The 16,444-nt window shown below is 39.9% G+C and overlaps 1 protein-coding gene and 1 pseudogene across 1 annotated transcript in view; one reads left to right on the forward strand and one right to left on the reverse strand.

The window, feature by feature from the left end:
- Nucleotides 1-16,444, reverse strand: part of Tmc1 (transmembrane channel like 1) — a 166,519-nt gene that overhangs the window by 22,988 nt on the left and 127,087 nt on the right. Inside the window, exons 13-15 of the mRNA XM_021210496.1 lie at nucleotides 15,260-15,439; nucleotides 14,957-15,127; nucleotides 9,398-9,526 (exon numbers count right to left, since the gene is read on the reverse strand). Of these exons, the coding sequence (XP_021066155.1) occupies nucleotides 9,398-9,526; nucleotides 14,957-15,127; nucleotides 15,260-15,439 (480 nt within the window). The remainder of the gene's footprint in view (nucleotides 1-9,397; nucleotides 9,527-14,956; nucleotides 15,128-15,259; nucleotides 15,440-16,444) is intronic.
- Nucleotides 3,776-4,424, forward strand: LOC110329335 (annotated as a pseudogene).

Consider the following 16,444-nt stretch of genomic DNA (forward strand, 5'->3'; position numbering starts at 1 on the left):
AGGAGGGAAGAAGAAAGCAACAATGTCCTTGATTTGGGCACTATGAGCTCTAGATCTCCCTGTCACAGGAGGGCTTTGTCCTGTCCTATGCTTTTTGCTTGGCACTTAATTTTTGCCCAGAGACTGTGTGAATCCAGTACACATCTGAATAATGCTCAGTTGGAAGGTCTGTTCCATCAGTGGCCTGAAAGAGCTTTTTCCTGTCGTTTTGAGAATCAAACTTTTAACTGTGGTCTCTTTTGGTATCAGGATTTAGCCAAGTGTGGGACATGTAACAAACTCAGCCCTTCGGGTTCTGACTCTTTTACTGTCCCACAAAGTCACTTTGAATGAGTGACACTTGACACTTAACGAGCTGACTAGAAAAGAAGAAAGGAGGAGCTGCAGTGACCAAGAGCACTTGTGACAAAAGGCCTCAGTTCAGTTCCCAGCACTTACACGGCAAGGCTCACGGGTACATGGGATTGCATTTACAAATGATCTAACACCTTCCGGTTTCTAAGAGTACTGATACACGTGTGGTGCACATGCATACAGGTAAATACTCACATATTCACGTAAAATAAAAACAGCAAAGGCGGATAAAGGAATAAAGTGTTGTTTATCTAAACTGATGGGAAACGAAGGATGTCAGGATATCATCTGGACTCTGTAGTCTTTACATGCAGACATATAACGTGATTTGAGGAGTAAACTTTGTCCCAGTGTTTTCTGACTGCATGAACTGGACCAGTTACTCATCTCTTTAGGACCCAGTTTCTTCACAGCTAAATTGATAAAATAAATTAAATAGGCCAGGAATCAGCATGGTATAGTCCCTGAACCCAATATGGGTCATCTGCTTTTGTCAGTGATTTGTTTGTTTGTTTGTTTTGTTAATTAGGACAGAGCAGCACCTCCTCCTTCATGCATTGTCTCTCACAGATTAGATTAAAACAGAACTTCCTGGCTGAAGCAGAGAGTATAGCATTTGTAATGTCTAAAATACCACACAACCCTTTACAGAAAATGGTCACCTATTCCTTAACTAGAAAATTTTTGGCATCCATCTGTAACCTAAAATCTCATATTTATTGAAATCTAAGCCCAGTTGTTTAAAAGGCATTGCTTCTTTGTGAACACTTTAGAAATGGAATCCACTATGTCACAGAGTAGATTCACAACACCCCACTCAAAAAAAACAAAACAAAACACACACATACACATTTATGAGAAGGCAAAATAGTTATGCAGATATATATATGACTTGAAGTACCTTCTTTTGGAGGTAGGCTTTCTGGAAACATGAGATTATATATTATTTTAAGTATTAAAACAATTAAGTACGCTATGTTAAATATCAAACCAATACCTCACCAAATATCAATGAATTTATAATTGTTTAATTACCTCTGAAGTAGGGAAAATGCATTAAAAATTAAATGCATAAGAAAGGGGAAAAACAGCATGTCTCCTTGAAACCTAAAATGAGGTACTGAGAGCAGGGTAGGAAGTTCACCCTTGGCCTCTCACCACACCTACCCTGTGAGCAAGAGAAGGACTCATTTGTATTTGGTCAGAGGACAATAACCAAGGGAATAGAAGCCATATTGTTTTATTTTGCACACATAGCAGTGGGTTAGAATCAGGCATCTACCCAGGGAAGACATATGGTTCACTGGACAAACACCCCAGGGAAAACCATTGTGTCCCTGTAAATTGAGTGATCTAGAGCAGAATGCCACCACACAGCTGTTACAAAATATAATTCAAGATCTTAGAGTCAATAAACTCCGCCTTTGCAATGACCTTTCTGACCATTTTCACACAATTTCCAATTCCCACAGCTGAACAACTCCACTTGGTGCTGCAGGGCAGTCTGGGTTGTAGATCCAGGGCAGTGGTGCTTGTGTGTGGTCTCCAGACTGAGCTCCGCAGGTCAGCAAGGAGGGGTAAGAAAAGTTAATATCTGGTCCCTGCCCCAGAGCTACTGAGTAGAATTACTAAACTCTCCTAGGTCTTGTGTGGACTCTGATATATGACTAATCCGAGTAGCATGGATTTAGGATAAGCTTGAGCTTCTACTCCCAGGATGACTCAGCCCTTGAGGCTGGGTTCTTCAACCTCGTTGAGAAGCAGGATCGCGCTACCTTCAGATTGACTCTATCCACAGATTAGGGTGCAGCATCGAAGGAGCCCTGTTCATTCATTCTTGCTCCATCAAGGTACACCCAAGCCTTCTTACTGCCTCTGCATGATGCAGTCTTCCTGATGGCAATTTCAGACATCCTGGTATCTACCCAGGGAGCATCTTCTGTCTTCTATCCTCCACTCATTTGTGTTTGGTCCATTCTACTGAATGTGTCTAATCTAGACAGCACTTAAAGTTTTAAAAGTCATAGACTGAAGACCCAGGAGAAGCCAAAGACTCCATTCTTTGGCAGAATCTTTAGATATCATGGGTTACAGAGATATCATGATAGAAATCTGGTTAATGGCTGAAGTAAAATAAATCAGAGATTTTTAGTTGTAACTCCATCTGGCTATATGTCATTAATTTCGCAGTCTTGAAGCCTTTATTTGGAGCTTGTTATGGAATAGAAATAAAAGCTCCTTCACAGCATTGACAGCTTGTTTACTTTGAATGAAGAAATAATTTACAAGTGTAAATTATCTGTAACACTTCAGATTATGTAGTAAATTCTATGTAAAAATAGACTGTTAGTGAAGGCCAAATGATAGAACTCCAATCAGATGGTCTGACTATCATCATACATGTTAACGGAAAATCTTGAGCCTCTCCATCAGATCCCAAGGAAACCTCTCATGGTTTCAATCGCTATTAATACAGCAAAGATTTCCTTTAAAAATACAAGCATAAAGATGATTGTGAATTAGTTCACACATGCCGGCATTCAATCCTACATCTCTTCAGATCTCTTGACTCAGTTTGTTGACAAACACCACGCTTATTATCAGTGTAAATCAAATGCTAGGTAAAGATATTTTCATTGAATTATTGAACAACAACAAAAACAAAATAAAAGAGAATTTTAGGGGAGAAAAAGTACCTTTTATCTGACCAAGCAAATTAACTTTGGGAAATTCATTATAAGGAACAAATTTGTGGATACCATAATGATGTGGCTATGATGTACATTGATATAATTAAATGTCATCATGGCAGTTATTTTAATAAAAATATAGTTCAAGTGACAACAAATGAACTACTGTAAAATATTCTAAATCCATCTATAGGGTATCACAAAACCATATATTTTTAAAGAACAAAATCATGTCAGTAGAGGAAAAACTGATGAAAATGAAAATCACCATGATAAAAATAAGATAGACTCGTAAAAATAGAATTTGAGGGCAGGCTCACGGTAGGAATATCTGGTGGTGGGCGGTGAAGGAGGGAACACACTTAAGGGACCGGGTCAGGCCTAGGACTAGATGGAAGGGTGCCTGGGCTGCCCATTTGGGAAATCCTCCGGTGGAAAGCCAGTGTGTAGTGTTATGGGCTATTTTGCTGCTTGTCTGTTTCCCTTGGGTCATATGGACAGTCTGAGTCGCAACAACTCCCTATGTACACAGTAAGTTCAGAGCTTAAGAATTGCGTCTCCCTCAGCATAGTCTGAGGTTTTCTTTGGAAAGGTGAGGAAAGATGTACAGCTAGTATTCTCTGAGGCTAAAGCCCAGAATTTTCTCACTCTTCCACTCACTCCAGAGAGCCATTGTGAGTGTGTTGAGGGCCTCCGTGCCTCACTTCTCTACTTCCAATCAGGCTAACTGATGCAACGCTTTCCTCCTTCAAGCTGTGCCAAGGTTGCAGGGGCCCACTTCATAGAGGAGGCCTCTACAGGGACTGTGGTCCTCCACTGGGCAGGAGAATTTCAAAAGGTGGGTGGGGAGCAGGTCTCCCCGCTCACAGGACAAGCCATCAGGCACCGAGACCCAAACATTCCACACCATCTACCGATTCAGAGCCATCAGAGCATTTGGGTTCCTCTCTTGGCTCAAGTTGGCACAGACAGCTGTGACTGTGGTGGCCCTGCCCCTGGGCTTCTACTGCTACTCCCAAGGCCCCATGACTCTCAATTCACTGTGCCTTATGAGTGGGATGGCCAGCTTTACCCTGGCCATGCTCTGTTGGATAAGTCACTTCTTCCGGAGACTGGTGGGCATCCTGTATGTCTATGAGTCAGGTACCCTGCTCCACGTGGCCCACCTGACCTTCTGAGGCTGGCGACAGGACACATATCGTGCAGTATCAGACATGATATCCCTGTCAGAATCCGAGGAACGGGTCCAGGATGTGTTCGTGCGCATCCAGCAGTACAGTGGCAAACAGACGGTCTACCTCACCTTACCTATGCTATGGCCGATTCCTGGACAGGGAATGTTTCTCACGAGTGTTCAGAACCCAGGCCACACTCAAGTAAGAACAGCAACAAGGCTTCTTGTAGCCCTGGTTATACTTGGATTTTAGACAGAAGGCCAAGGACATGGATGAGACAAAAGCTAATACCGGGGACTCGGCTGATGCTTACTTTGTAGACTGCTTGTTTAGCATGTAGGACGTGAAGCCCTGGGTTCAGTTCCTAGCACTGCATAGAACCAGGCATGGCTGTACTCAGTACTAGTGACAGGCATGTTGTCATAGGCCAAAAAGGAAGGTATTAACCAGCTTTAGGAAAAAAAGTCCTTAGTGGAACATTATACTGTGTACGACATCCCATCAGAGAGTCGCCAGAAGTTTCTATGAAGAGGCAGTTCCTGGAGGAGTGCTATGCCAAAGGTCACCGAGGCAGCCCGCGGCTGTCAAGTAGGAGGAGGGTTGGCAGAGGAGCACAGGATATGGAGCCTGGGGACTTGGGTTCTGCTGAGCCTTAGTTCCGTGACCTGGGGCAGGGTGCTGAGTTTCTGAACCTTGAATTGCATTGTGAGATGTGCGTTGTGCATTCCTCTCATGAGGATGGAAACAAAAATAAGAATAGCCGCTGGGGCCTTGTGGCAGAGCTCTTGCCTAGCATGTGTAAGGTCCCTGCACCACAAAACAGGCAAAACCAGTGACTACTGAGTGCTGAGAGCAGCTCAGAGCTTACTACATAGAGCAAGGCTGGGGCCCTTACTCATGCTCACCAACTGGACGGCAGTGGCTAAAGCCCAGAGTGGACGTATTTTTTTCCCACCAGCAAGTCACTGTACACCAACAGAGGTAGGGACAGCACCCCCGAGACTACATCAATCCCCAGGAGGTCCAAGGGTGCTCACACTTTGGAGCTTTGTAGTGTCATCAGATCAGAGGGACTCTGTCCAAGCAAAAAATCATCATCTGAAGGACAGTGCATATGCTGCTTTTCATAATGAATAACAAACACATGCTTATTAGGTGACTGTACCTACTAAAAGGAAAGCAGCCATGATCTTGGCAATTTGTCCACCAGAATGCTTTGTTTTGTAGCTTTTTAGTAATTTCCTTACTTTAAGAGTTTTTCCCTTGGGGCTGGAGAGCACTGACTGCTCTTGCAGAGGCCCAAGTTCAATCCCCAGTAACCATACCACATGGTGGTTCATAACCATCTGTGATGGGATCTGATGCCCTCTTCTAGTGTGTGTCTGAAAAAATAAATAAATCTTAAAAAAAACAAAAACAAAAACAAAAACAAAAAAAAAACAGGGTTTGAAGGTTTTCCAACATGTGTGGAATGGAGGGGTCACTAAAATGGATGTGACATTAAAGCTTGGACAATCAGCGGTATTGAGGGGAAAATAGGAAAGAACAATCAAGGCATGACTGTGATAAAGAAATATTATATGCTTGTTGGAGTGGATCATAGTCATAAATATCATAGAAAATCACATTGCTTTATATCATTAATCTACAATAATAGAAATAAATAAATTTATGTGATAGAGGACTAAGGTGACCAGTTGGTGGTAGAGCACAAGTTAGCATGACAAAGGCCTTGGGCTCAGTCCCCAGCTCAAAGGAATTGCATGCTATAGTCTAGCAGTTAGCAACATGAAGATATAGTAGCACATCCAGTGAGGTCCCCAAAAATAGACACATAGATCATCAATCCCTGTATGAACATACATGTACATATACCTACACCACAAATATACATATTTAATATATAATGGAATATATAAATACATATTTATGCACATATAAATAAGATTATTTATTTCAGATAATTTATATAACCTCACTAGGATTATCTATGATTTTTATTTATTTTTATTTTATTGCTTATTTATTTTATATCCCAACCATGGTTTTCCCTCTACTCTCCTCCCAGTTGTTTTTCCCAAATCTCCCCTCCCTCTGCATCCACTGTTAATTTTTATTTTTATTGCCTTTTTTTTTTTTTTATTTTTGAGACAGGGCCTCACTATGTAAATCAGAGTGGCCTCAAACTCACAAAGATATGCTTGCTTTTGTCTCCTGAGTGCTGGGATTAGAGGCATGTGCCACCACATCCAACTGTGATTTTTATTTTTATATTTAACCTGATTAAATTTTCTAATTTTCTACAATAATCTCACTGTATTTTGGGGATTCCAAGAAAAAAAGAAATAACGTATTTTGACAGAAATGACCAGGTTTTCTCTCAGTTCATGAAGATTCTTGGGAATCTCTCCTCATCTCATCTTAAATTTTCCTTTCATTCCTGGTAAGTGGTTAATAGACCAAACTACCAATTAGCAAACCTAAAGCAAGAGCAGAAAAATACTACATTTCACCTCTGGGACCCTGTCTCATTTGTCTCTTCTGGGGAATATCTTGTTCATCTTCTTGAAATCCTATTCAACCTTCAAGATCAACTCAGATGCCTCTTCAGCCACAAGGTCTTTGTATTAATGGAGGCACATCTCTCCACCCCCCTTTCTCTCTCTCCCTCTCCCCCTCCCTCCCTCCCAACCTCCCTCATTTTCTGTACACACACTCCACTCTGTACACACACACACACACACACACACACACACACACACACACACACACTCCAAAGACCCAGGACAATTACTTTGTCCTTGCTATTTATGTTGTATGCCTTTCTTGATTCTCAGAGCTTGGACAATAAGAGTAGTGGAGTTTGTAAAATTGAAGAGTGAATATTCTAACAGTAGACAATGTTATTTCTGCACTTAAGCCTGTTTTTTCTCATTTGGAAATGATTTGGGATAATATGGCCATGCTCTCTAACATCTCAACAAAGACAATGTGTTTTATAGAAGTTCCCAGCTTTAAAAGTATTAGACCATTTTTAAAAAAATCTAAACACTGGACAGGCAAATTAAAATCAAGACTTCAGGTCGAAGTTGCATCCTCTCTGTGGGCTCCAGCTTCCTGATCTTTATGCCCCTCAGCACCTTGCATGGATTTGCTCAAAGTAGCCAGCCCCAGCAGGCTTCCAAGGAAATTAGTCAGCCAGTTGGCAGAATGATATGATCCACAAAAAAAAAAAAAAAAATATATGTCATCCAACATTAACATTTTATAACTTGTTTTGATTCTATGCTTTCCCTTCAAAGAACCTTCCAAAGGTAATATGAGAGAAAATTCGTTATGACTTAAAAACAGAAACTTGTTTCCTGTGCTTTGTACTAATCCAAGAGCTCTGTCAGCACACTGTAAATAATAAATTTTAGTCATTTAATTACAGCTTTTATGCATCCAGGTCATGTTATATTGACTTCATACTCACAGTCAACTTTTCTACCACTTAAGAAGAAAGCATCAAGGGATAAAAGGCAAACAAAAGAGAAGCCATGATCTAAGAAAGGGATGAAAATTTTTATGTCTGCCTCAGAAGAGCTGAATCAGGCAAGGAAAATAGAAATGAATCCGAGCCAGAAGACTACCTCAGAGAGAGCAATAGGAGAGCTGTGCAGGGCCTCCGGGATCTGCTGCATTACCTCATGGCCATGTACCAGAGAGCATTACCTAACTGCTTTTGCCTGATCCAAGGGGGCACCTTAAGTGAGGGTGACAGGGATGATCTAAGAAAAGTCACTGACTCAAAGTCAAGATAGAGAATACCCCTTCACTGGTAGGAAGAGAATCGTGACTGACTTAGAACACAGGACCAGATCAGCTGCCTACAGACAGACAGAGCTCTTCCAGCTGCCACGGATGCCCTGATGGTGTCAGGGTGTGGTGATGCAGGTTCAGCTACACAGTCAGCACAGAACCCTTGCTATGTGGCGAGCCTGGTTCAAATAACAGACATTTGTTTATTTGTTTTGTTGTTCTGATGTGCTGGTGGTGCTGGTGTTTCATGAATGCCTCATGGTAAGAGGAGCAGTTTAAAAAGAGACATCAAGTAGTTGTGCATCTTCTACATAAAACAAAACCGTAAGTTGCAATAGCATTTGATGGGCTATGTTAGACTGGTGGCCAGAGAAGAACTCTGTGGAGGTGACCTACTGAAGGAGTGCTGAATGACAAGAAGGACGTGGCCATGTCCAATTCTAGGACAGCGGCATCCCTCTGAAGGAGAAATAGTAAGTGCAAACGGAAAGACCATCTTGTGCAGAAAGGAAAGAAACAAACTTTCAGGTACCGAGAGCTGTAAAATGGAATCTGGGGCATATTCACGGTGCTCACAAAGCCATTGGGGACTTAAGCATGGGGCACCATGAGTTCTTCAGTTCCTCTTTTGAAGGATTTACTGAAACCAATTTTTACTTGTGCCAATGAGCAATGAAGGTCTGTTGGCAGGTTTAGACCACAGAACCATGTATGCTCTACCACTTGCCTTCAGTTTGAGGGAGATTTTCACTTGGGCTTAGAGGAAAGGCTGATGATAAAGGCAAGACCAGAGGGGCTCAGAGAAACCTGTGCTATTGTGTCAGAAAGCTAGACTGCCCCTGAGCTCCATTCAGTAAAGCCATGTCAGCAAACTGGGTCTTCCTTGAAATCTCCACCGTCTCCTGCTGTTAGCTCTGCCAGGCTCTTATTAGCCTGTGAGCCTCAGAAAGCCAAGACCGACCGTATTCACTGAATCCTTTCAGCCCCTCATGTACCACATAGCAACTGGTGCGTGGTAATTACCTAGTCCAGCAGCAAAATTCACAGAGAGATACAGAGTATAGTTTCTAGAGATCTGGTATCAGCACAAATTAGCTTCATGGGAAGGGAACTGCCTGTGGGGCCTAGATTTCCTTCAACATTTTAACAGACAGTTCTTGGTCCATTACTTTGAAGAGCCTGAGCTAATTTTAATTCAGTATTAGAAAATATGATGCTTAAGTCTGGGCTCTTCTGACATACATACTGACGGCATCTCACAAGGTGACCTCACTCTTGTAACTCGGAGGCATCCTGCCACTTGTAGAACATGTATCAACAATGAATCACAGAGGAAAAAAAAAAATCTAACACAGGAAAAGTCAGTATCATACTTACATATCCATATTCTAAGTCCCAGCACCAGCAGTAATTGCAGAACCTCACGAAACATGCTCTGAGGAAGTCGCCAATGAGGATCGTGACATAAGTGGTCAGGACATCAGAAACAGTGAGACGCACAAATTCCTGGTGTGATACAATCTTTATTAGTGCATACATTTCTGTCTTCAGATAACCTTAATGTTGGTATCAAAACTGTTGTGTTTCTGTCACTGGCTTGAAGACTACAGTTAATGATAAAAGAAAAAAATTAAGGCATATCTAGTAAATGAAAAATTAATTCATTGTATTTTGTTACTCTCAAACTGTCTCCATCCTTGAATCACTATACTGGCATCTTCTTTTGACTGAGAAACTTTATGATCCTAAAGTTTAAAAGCAGGTTAAAAAAAAAATACTGTCCATGCAGAAATTTTAGATTTGTACCTGGCTTTGAATTGTATATTTTTTAACATGTAAAATGTATGGTAAACAGATCAAACTTCAATGATGTTCTTTAAAAAGCACTTGTATTAGTTACCGTCCTTCTTGTTGGCCAAATTGGTGACAAGAAGCTATGTAAGAGAGTAGGGTTTTCCTTGGCTTACAGTTGAAGGGAATACAATCCATTAACCAGGGAAACATCATAGCATAAACGTGCGGTAGCTGATCACATTACCACCAGAGTGAGGAAGCAAAGGCTGAACAGCAGTGGGGTTCGGGCTAATGCCTCCCCAGAACTCACCACAGTTACCTGTTTTCTCCAGCATGATTCTAACTCCTAAATATTTGACCACCTTCCAAAACACCACATCAGCTCACAATCAAGTTTTCAACCACTTGATCCTATAGAGGATACTTCACATTCAAGCCACAACAGTGATGTTTTTCAAATGTTTTTAAAATGAGCTATTAAAAATCTACAGAACAAGATATGTAGGATGAACATATTTTAAACAAAGTACCTCATGTATATATGCATATATGTGTATATGAGTATATATAATATGTATACTTATATAAACAAAGTTCTAGGAAAATCAAGTCCATTCTGTGGTGTGAGTTTGAATTAAGGACAAAGTATATGCATTGTGAGTCAGAAAGGAGGGTCATTATTACCTCATAGAAACATATGAAATTAAATAGTAATAAAAAATGACAATTACAAATTTTCTCCACCACAGTTCATTCCTGCTGTACCTTTTCTGTTTCTCTCCAATAATTTGTGCCTTGAAGACTAAAGACACTGAATATATAGAGTTATAGTTTTTGCAGAAGTACTGCTGCTCAAGGATGGGAATTTAGTCCAGTTGACGGAGTGACCAGCTAGCACATACAAAGCACTGGGCTTAACCCCCAGCACTGTGTAAACCAGCTGGGGTGGAACCAGTGATCCTAGCACTCAGGAGGCAGAGTCAGGAAGATCTGGAGTTCAAGGTCAGCCTCAGTTACACAGTAAATTCAAATCTAGCCTGAGGTTTGGGAGACCCTATCTCAAGAAAAAACAAGAAAAAGTTGTACTATTAGTCTATATGAAGTATTTGATTTGACTTTCCTCCATCTAGATGGTTTCCTCTCTAAAACAATCAGTGCATTGTCTCATAGGGCAAGTAAGCATTTGACAGTCATCAGTGAATTTCCAGCCACATGCTTCAGACCTGAGCATCCCAAATTCCCAGCCTCGTGAACCTGCATTACCTTCCTTGGCATGTCGGAGTACCATGTGAAATCTTAATAGCTATCATTTGTTTGATAATATAAATGAAATATATACAATCAACTCCCTTAGGTACAAGTTAACTATAATGTAAATAAAATAAAGGCAAAAGATGATTGAAGAATTAATATGTATTTTTAAATTATTTTAGCTTTAATGCCCATGCAAAGCAACACCCGTGACAAATGACTATAAGCAGAAGGGCATTTTGACCTCAAAGCAGAGGAATCAAAAGAAAAAAAAAAAAAAAAGGATAGAAAGGAAAGAGAGCCTTTGCCCATAGGTGTTTTCACACTGGGACAAGTGGTTCCTCATCCTTGCAGAGGGGAGGGGAGAGGTTCCTGCATACAGCTCTCTGTATCATTATTGCATTACTCTTCTTTCTTTGTTTGTCTGTTTTCAGTCCCATTGGCCTTATTTCAGGCCATCATTCTCCTTCCTCTTTCAGAGTACTCGACCCTACATACAATCTTCATCTACTAACCTCACCTAATTCACTTCCTATCACAGTTTGTACCAACAGATAGTCATTATTAGAGCGTGACTGGGGCAAGCCTCCTTCGCTTGACTTATACAGGGAAGTGCTATAAAAAGCGCTCAGTTCCATGCATTTTATCTTTGACTCATTGCCAATGCATATTTGAAATCTTTTTATAATTATATTGTTAATGGCCTTGCCTCTTTCTGTAAAAAAAAAAAAAAAACAGGTCATAATTTTCACAAAACTGTGGTTCAAATTTTAACCCATTTATACCTCTAGTATCCAACAATGCTGGGTACATATTACTCACTGAGTAAATATGGAGTAACTCCTAGCTGTTTTGGAATGTGACCTTTTTTCTTCTACGTTCTCATTCTCCCTTTACTCCCTGGTCAATGTTAAAACCAGATGCTGACAACCACCGTAAACTAGAAGTAGGTTGGGAGGATTTTGTTTTCTATATTCAATCTGAATTTTACTCTTTATCCTTTCCCAATTCTGTTTACATAGAATTCCTAGGGAGGATCTGAATATAGTACTGTAAACTCAAAGTATCCATTTACAGATTGGGGAAGAGATGCAAGGCTATCAAGAAAAGAGAACCCTAAAATAGTGGCTCAGCCACCTAATGAACATCATCCAAGCTCAATTCCTGTCACACTGGACAAAGCCCCCTGAAGAACATCTCACACATCACAACTTTTCTCCCAGGCATTTAGCTGAGATGTTTGGTTAGCTTAGGTCTGTAAACCCAAAAAAGTCACAAACAGGTCAAGGCAAAAGAATGCATAATGATAGTATAAAGGGATATATATATATATATATATATATATATATATATATATACACACACACACACACACACACACACACACACACATAGGAGTTCCAAGGGAGAAGCCCACAGGTTGTACCTGGTGATAATTGTATTTCATGAGGACAATTTAGCTCTGAACAAAGATGAAAACACTACATCCTGTTACATAGGTGAGATTTAGCTCCTGCCATTGACTTCCTGCAAGGTCTTGAGCAAATCTTTCTGTATTCTCATCCATACAGTGATGATATTTAGGTGGCTTAAAATTTCAAGGAATTAATGCTTGACACACAAGAGGACAATCAATCTTAGCCACTCTCACTATGGTCATCGGCCCTTTGTTTCTTATTTTTCTTTAAAACACTATGTCAGCAATAGCTTTGCATGCCTACTTGGCCCACAGTTTTGTTTTTGTTTTTGTTTTTAGGGGGGGTTGTTTTTTGTTTTTTCCAGAGCTGAGGACCAGACCCAGGGCCTTACGCTTGCTAGGCAAGCGCTCTACCACTGAGCTAAATCCCCAACCCTTACTTGGCCCACAGTTAAGGTTCAGTTTAGTGGTAATTTGTTATTATTATTATTAGTTATTATTTGTCAAAGGATAGGTTTTCTAGCATATTCCAGCCAAAAGCATCTTAAACACTAAGTTTGCAAAGTGTGGACTCTAAGTGTTTCAGTAATAAACGCAAATCGAAGGGGTAGATTAGGTGATTAAACGGCTCCTCAGAACCTACTTCACAAGGAGCAACACATACCCACAAGTGTCTGCTTGTTTCTGATAGAACAAATTACCACAAACCTTGTTCACTAATAATACAACTACTTTCTCACAGTTCTGGAAGTCAGAAGTCAAAAATCAAAGCCCAGACTTGGGGAGAATCTGTTTCTCTACTTTTCTAATACCTGGAGGTTGTCCACACTCCTGCAGTCATTGCCCCTTCCTCTATCTCTAAAGTACATCATTCCAAGCTCTGCTTCCATTATCAGATCTCAGTTCTCTACCTTTGACTCTCTGCCCCTTTTTAAGAGAGACCCCTTGTGATTTTACTAGCCCGACTCAACGTAGTTCAGGGCCTTTCAATCTGATAAGCTTGTAAATCTGTAAAGTCCATTTTGCCAAGTAAGGTAACAGGCTCACAGGTTCCAAGAGTTAGCAGCATGTGAACAACTTGAAAGGTCCCTCTTCTACCCACTACACTGTAGCCCACAAGTATCTCTCTTTTAAATGCAGACAACTTCTTTTTTCTTCACATTTCTAGATGCATGTATAGCATGCAAAAGTCCTGAATATCTAGCAGCCAGCACTAAGGAGCTTATCTGATCCTCAAATGCTTACAAAGTAAAATATGACACAGTATTTTTTCAGACTATACATTCTCTATTCTATCTTCAACCACATAATTCTACTGTTGTATATATGTTATTTAACTTTACCTCCTGTAACTGAAATCACAGTTGACTTCATTGTAGTCTCATGGACATCATACTGAAATTGCTGAGGTTTTTTTGAGTTCACATTGTCTTATATTGCATTATTTCAGTAAGACTTGTGCTAATATATTGATTTTCTTTTTTTAAAAATTTATTTATTATTATAAGTACATTGACACTATCTTCAGACACACCAGAAGAGGGTGTGAGATCTCATTATGGGTAGTTGTGAGCTACCATGTGTTTGCTGGGATTTTAACTCAGGACCTTCAGAGGAGTAGTCGGTGCTCTTACCTGCTGGGCCATCTCGCCAGCCCAATTTTCTTATGCTACAGAAAATATTACTTAAAAATCTGTTCAGATAATTCTCAAACACTACATGACTGATACAGCTGAACTGCTATCTTCTAGGAACACTAAAATATAGTTAAACTTTACTGTATGTATTTCATGAACTAAGGTTGAATGCACATTAAGCGTGCTTTCTCCAATGAGATAAAATTACAAGCTTCACAATGCATAAAGAGTCTGTACAGAAGTGGGGGAGCTGAAACAGCATCTCTGGTTGTTTGTGTTCAGTTTTTAATTTCCTCTATTGGACAGTAAGCAATGAGATCTTATTTCTTTTATCTGGTAAGATATCACTAGTCATAGACAAGGGTCACTTACATAATCATTATAAAAACAAATATCTTAAAATAGCATTTCCTTTAAGGCTGAAGGGCAAATTATTAGGTAAAAATTGATATCATAAAACCCCTAGAGTATTGTACTCAAAGAGCACTTTTTTTTTTTATAAAAACAAATAACGCTAAATAGAGCTTCCACATGAACGCCATTTGAGTCTGTATCTAAATTTGGGTGCTTTGTTAGAATATAATAGGAGGCATGGTTCTCTTCACACGAGTGGAAGCTATCTTTTTATACACAACCATAAAAGACAGTAAAAAGAGAAAGTGTTTATATCAGTCTCTCTGAGCTAATAAATTTGAAATTCAGAGCCAGCAAATGCTAAATCTTCAACAAACAGCCCCCATTTTATTAATAAATTAGAAACAAAAAGCCTTAGAATTTTGGAAGAAATATTTAGCCCATTGGACCACTAAGGATGGATACTTCTCTTTATAATGTTACCTGCCCCACCATTGTTTCCCAGCAGGGACCTCGAGGGACATCTGCAGGATGAACAAAAAAGGGTGGTCCTGTGGTGTTCCCAGAGAGCCCAGAGAGAGATTCATTGTAAGCCTTAATCATGTTGGCTTCCCACAGGGTAATATTGGCCTTCACAAGCTTCTCCTCTTCAATCTAGAAGTCAAAAAAAAAAAAAAAATGGTGGAAAGGAAAATAACACAGCACCATTTCAGAGGCAGTTCTGGTAATCTGCAGACTGGGAAACTGGCACACAGATGACAAGGACAATCAAGACCCTAGACTCACCTTGTTGTTAATCTCATCCATCAAGGCGAGAATGAATACATACAAGTTGCCTAGAAGAAGAGCAAAAATGCGCCCCAGGAGCCACTTGAGAGCAATGAGAGGATGGTAATCTTCCAGTTCAGCAAATAAGTCAAACAGTGTGGGACAGAACATCCCCAGGAGGGACATAACCATGTTCATCTACAAGGAGACACGGTTGGAAAGATTTTCAGAGAGGTCCCTTTAATATTTTATAAAACTAAACATTAAGCCATGCATTCTTAATATTTGGTCTCAATTAAACAAAGGCAATATACAACTCATATTTACAGGTTATTTATATGCGGGTGTGTGTGTGTGTGTGTGTGTGTGTGTGTGTGTGTGTGTGTGTGTGCGCGCCCATAACAATGTTTCCTTGGTATGATTAGTGTGCAAGTTTTATCGCTCTGCCCAGAGAACACACTGTTCTATGAGGCTGCTGATTATGATATGCTGATGCATGGCACTTTGGAAATGATCTGTTTGACAATGAGATAAAGAGAAAGAAAAGACTGGAAGTAACTTTTGCAACCTGTTCTCTAAATACCTGGCTCAAACTGTTAGCACTAAACATTTTCTTATTTCTCTCTGTACACTCCATATTTTGAATGATTAGAACTGCCAGAATATATTTAGAATATAGTTGCTATTTTTTCCAAGTTTTTAACTAAGAATACCTTATTAGAATGATCAAGAGGATACACAACTTGGCATGATATAATATAAAATCAGCATGGAATATTTCCAACTAAACATAAAAATTGAGCATATTCTGTGCAACTATACACAAAGACAATTTAACCTTTGTACCGGGCTATGTTTGAGTCCCCATTATTGTCATTTGTATATAGAGATCAGAGTTCCTCTAAAACAGATAATAAACTAGTTCCTACAAAGACTAATTCTTTTCTGTATACTGAGATAGGCTGGCATAGACTTCACTGTGCCCTGGTGGCTTCAAACTCACTAAACCTCTATCTCAGCCTCCTGAGTGATGGGAAGATGAATGACAAGCAACCATTTATCATTTAGTGTGGTTCATTTATACTGAAATATGACCATTGTGCTATGGGCCAGAACAGACTGAACATTTCACTTATAATTGTTATTAACATTATGAGAGTATTTTGAAAACAAACTTGGTAAATTCTTTTTTTTTTTTTTTTT

The sequence above is a fragment of the Mus pahari genome, chromosome 1 (genome assembly GCF_900095145.1).
Source record: "Mus pahari chromosome 1, PAHARI_EIJ_v1.1, whole genome shotgun sequence".
NCBI lineage: Eukaryota > Metazoa > Chordata > Mammalia > Rodentia > Muridae > Mus > Mus pahari.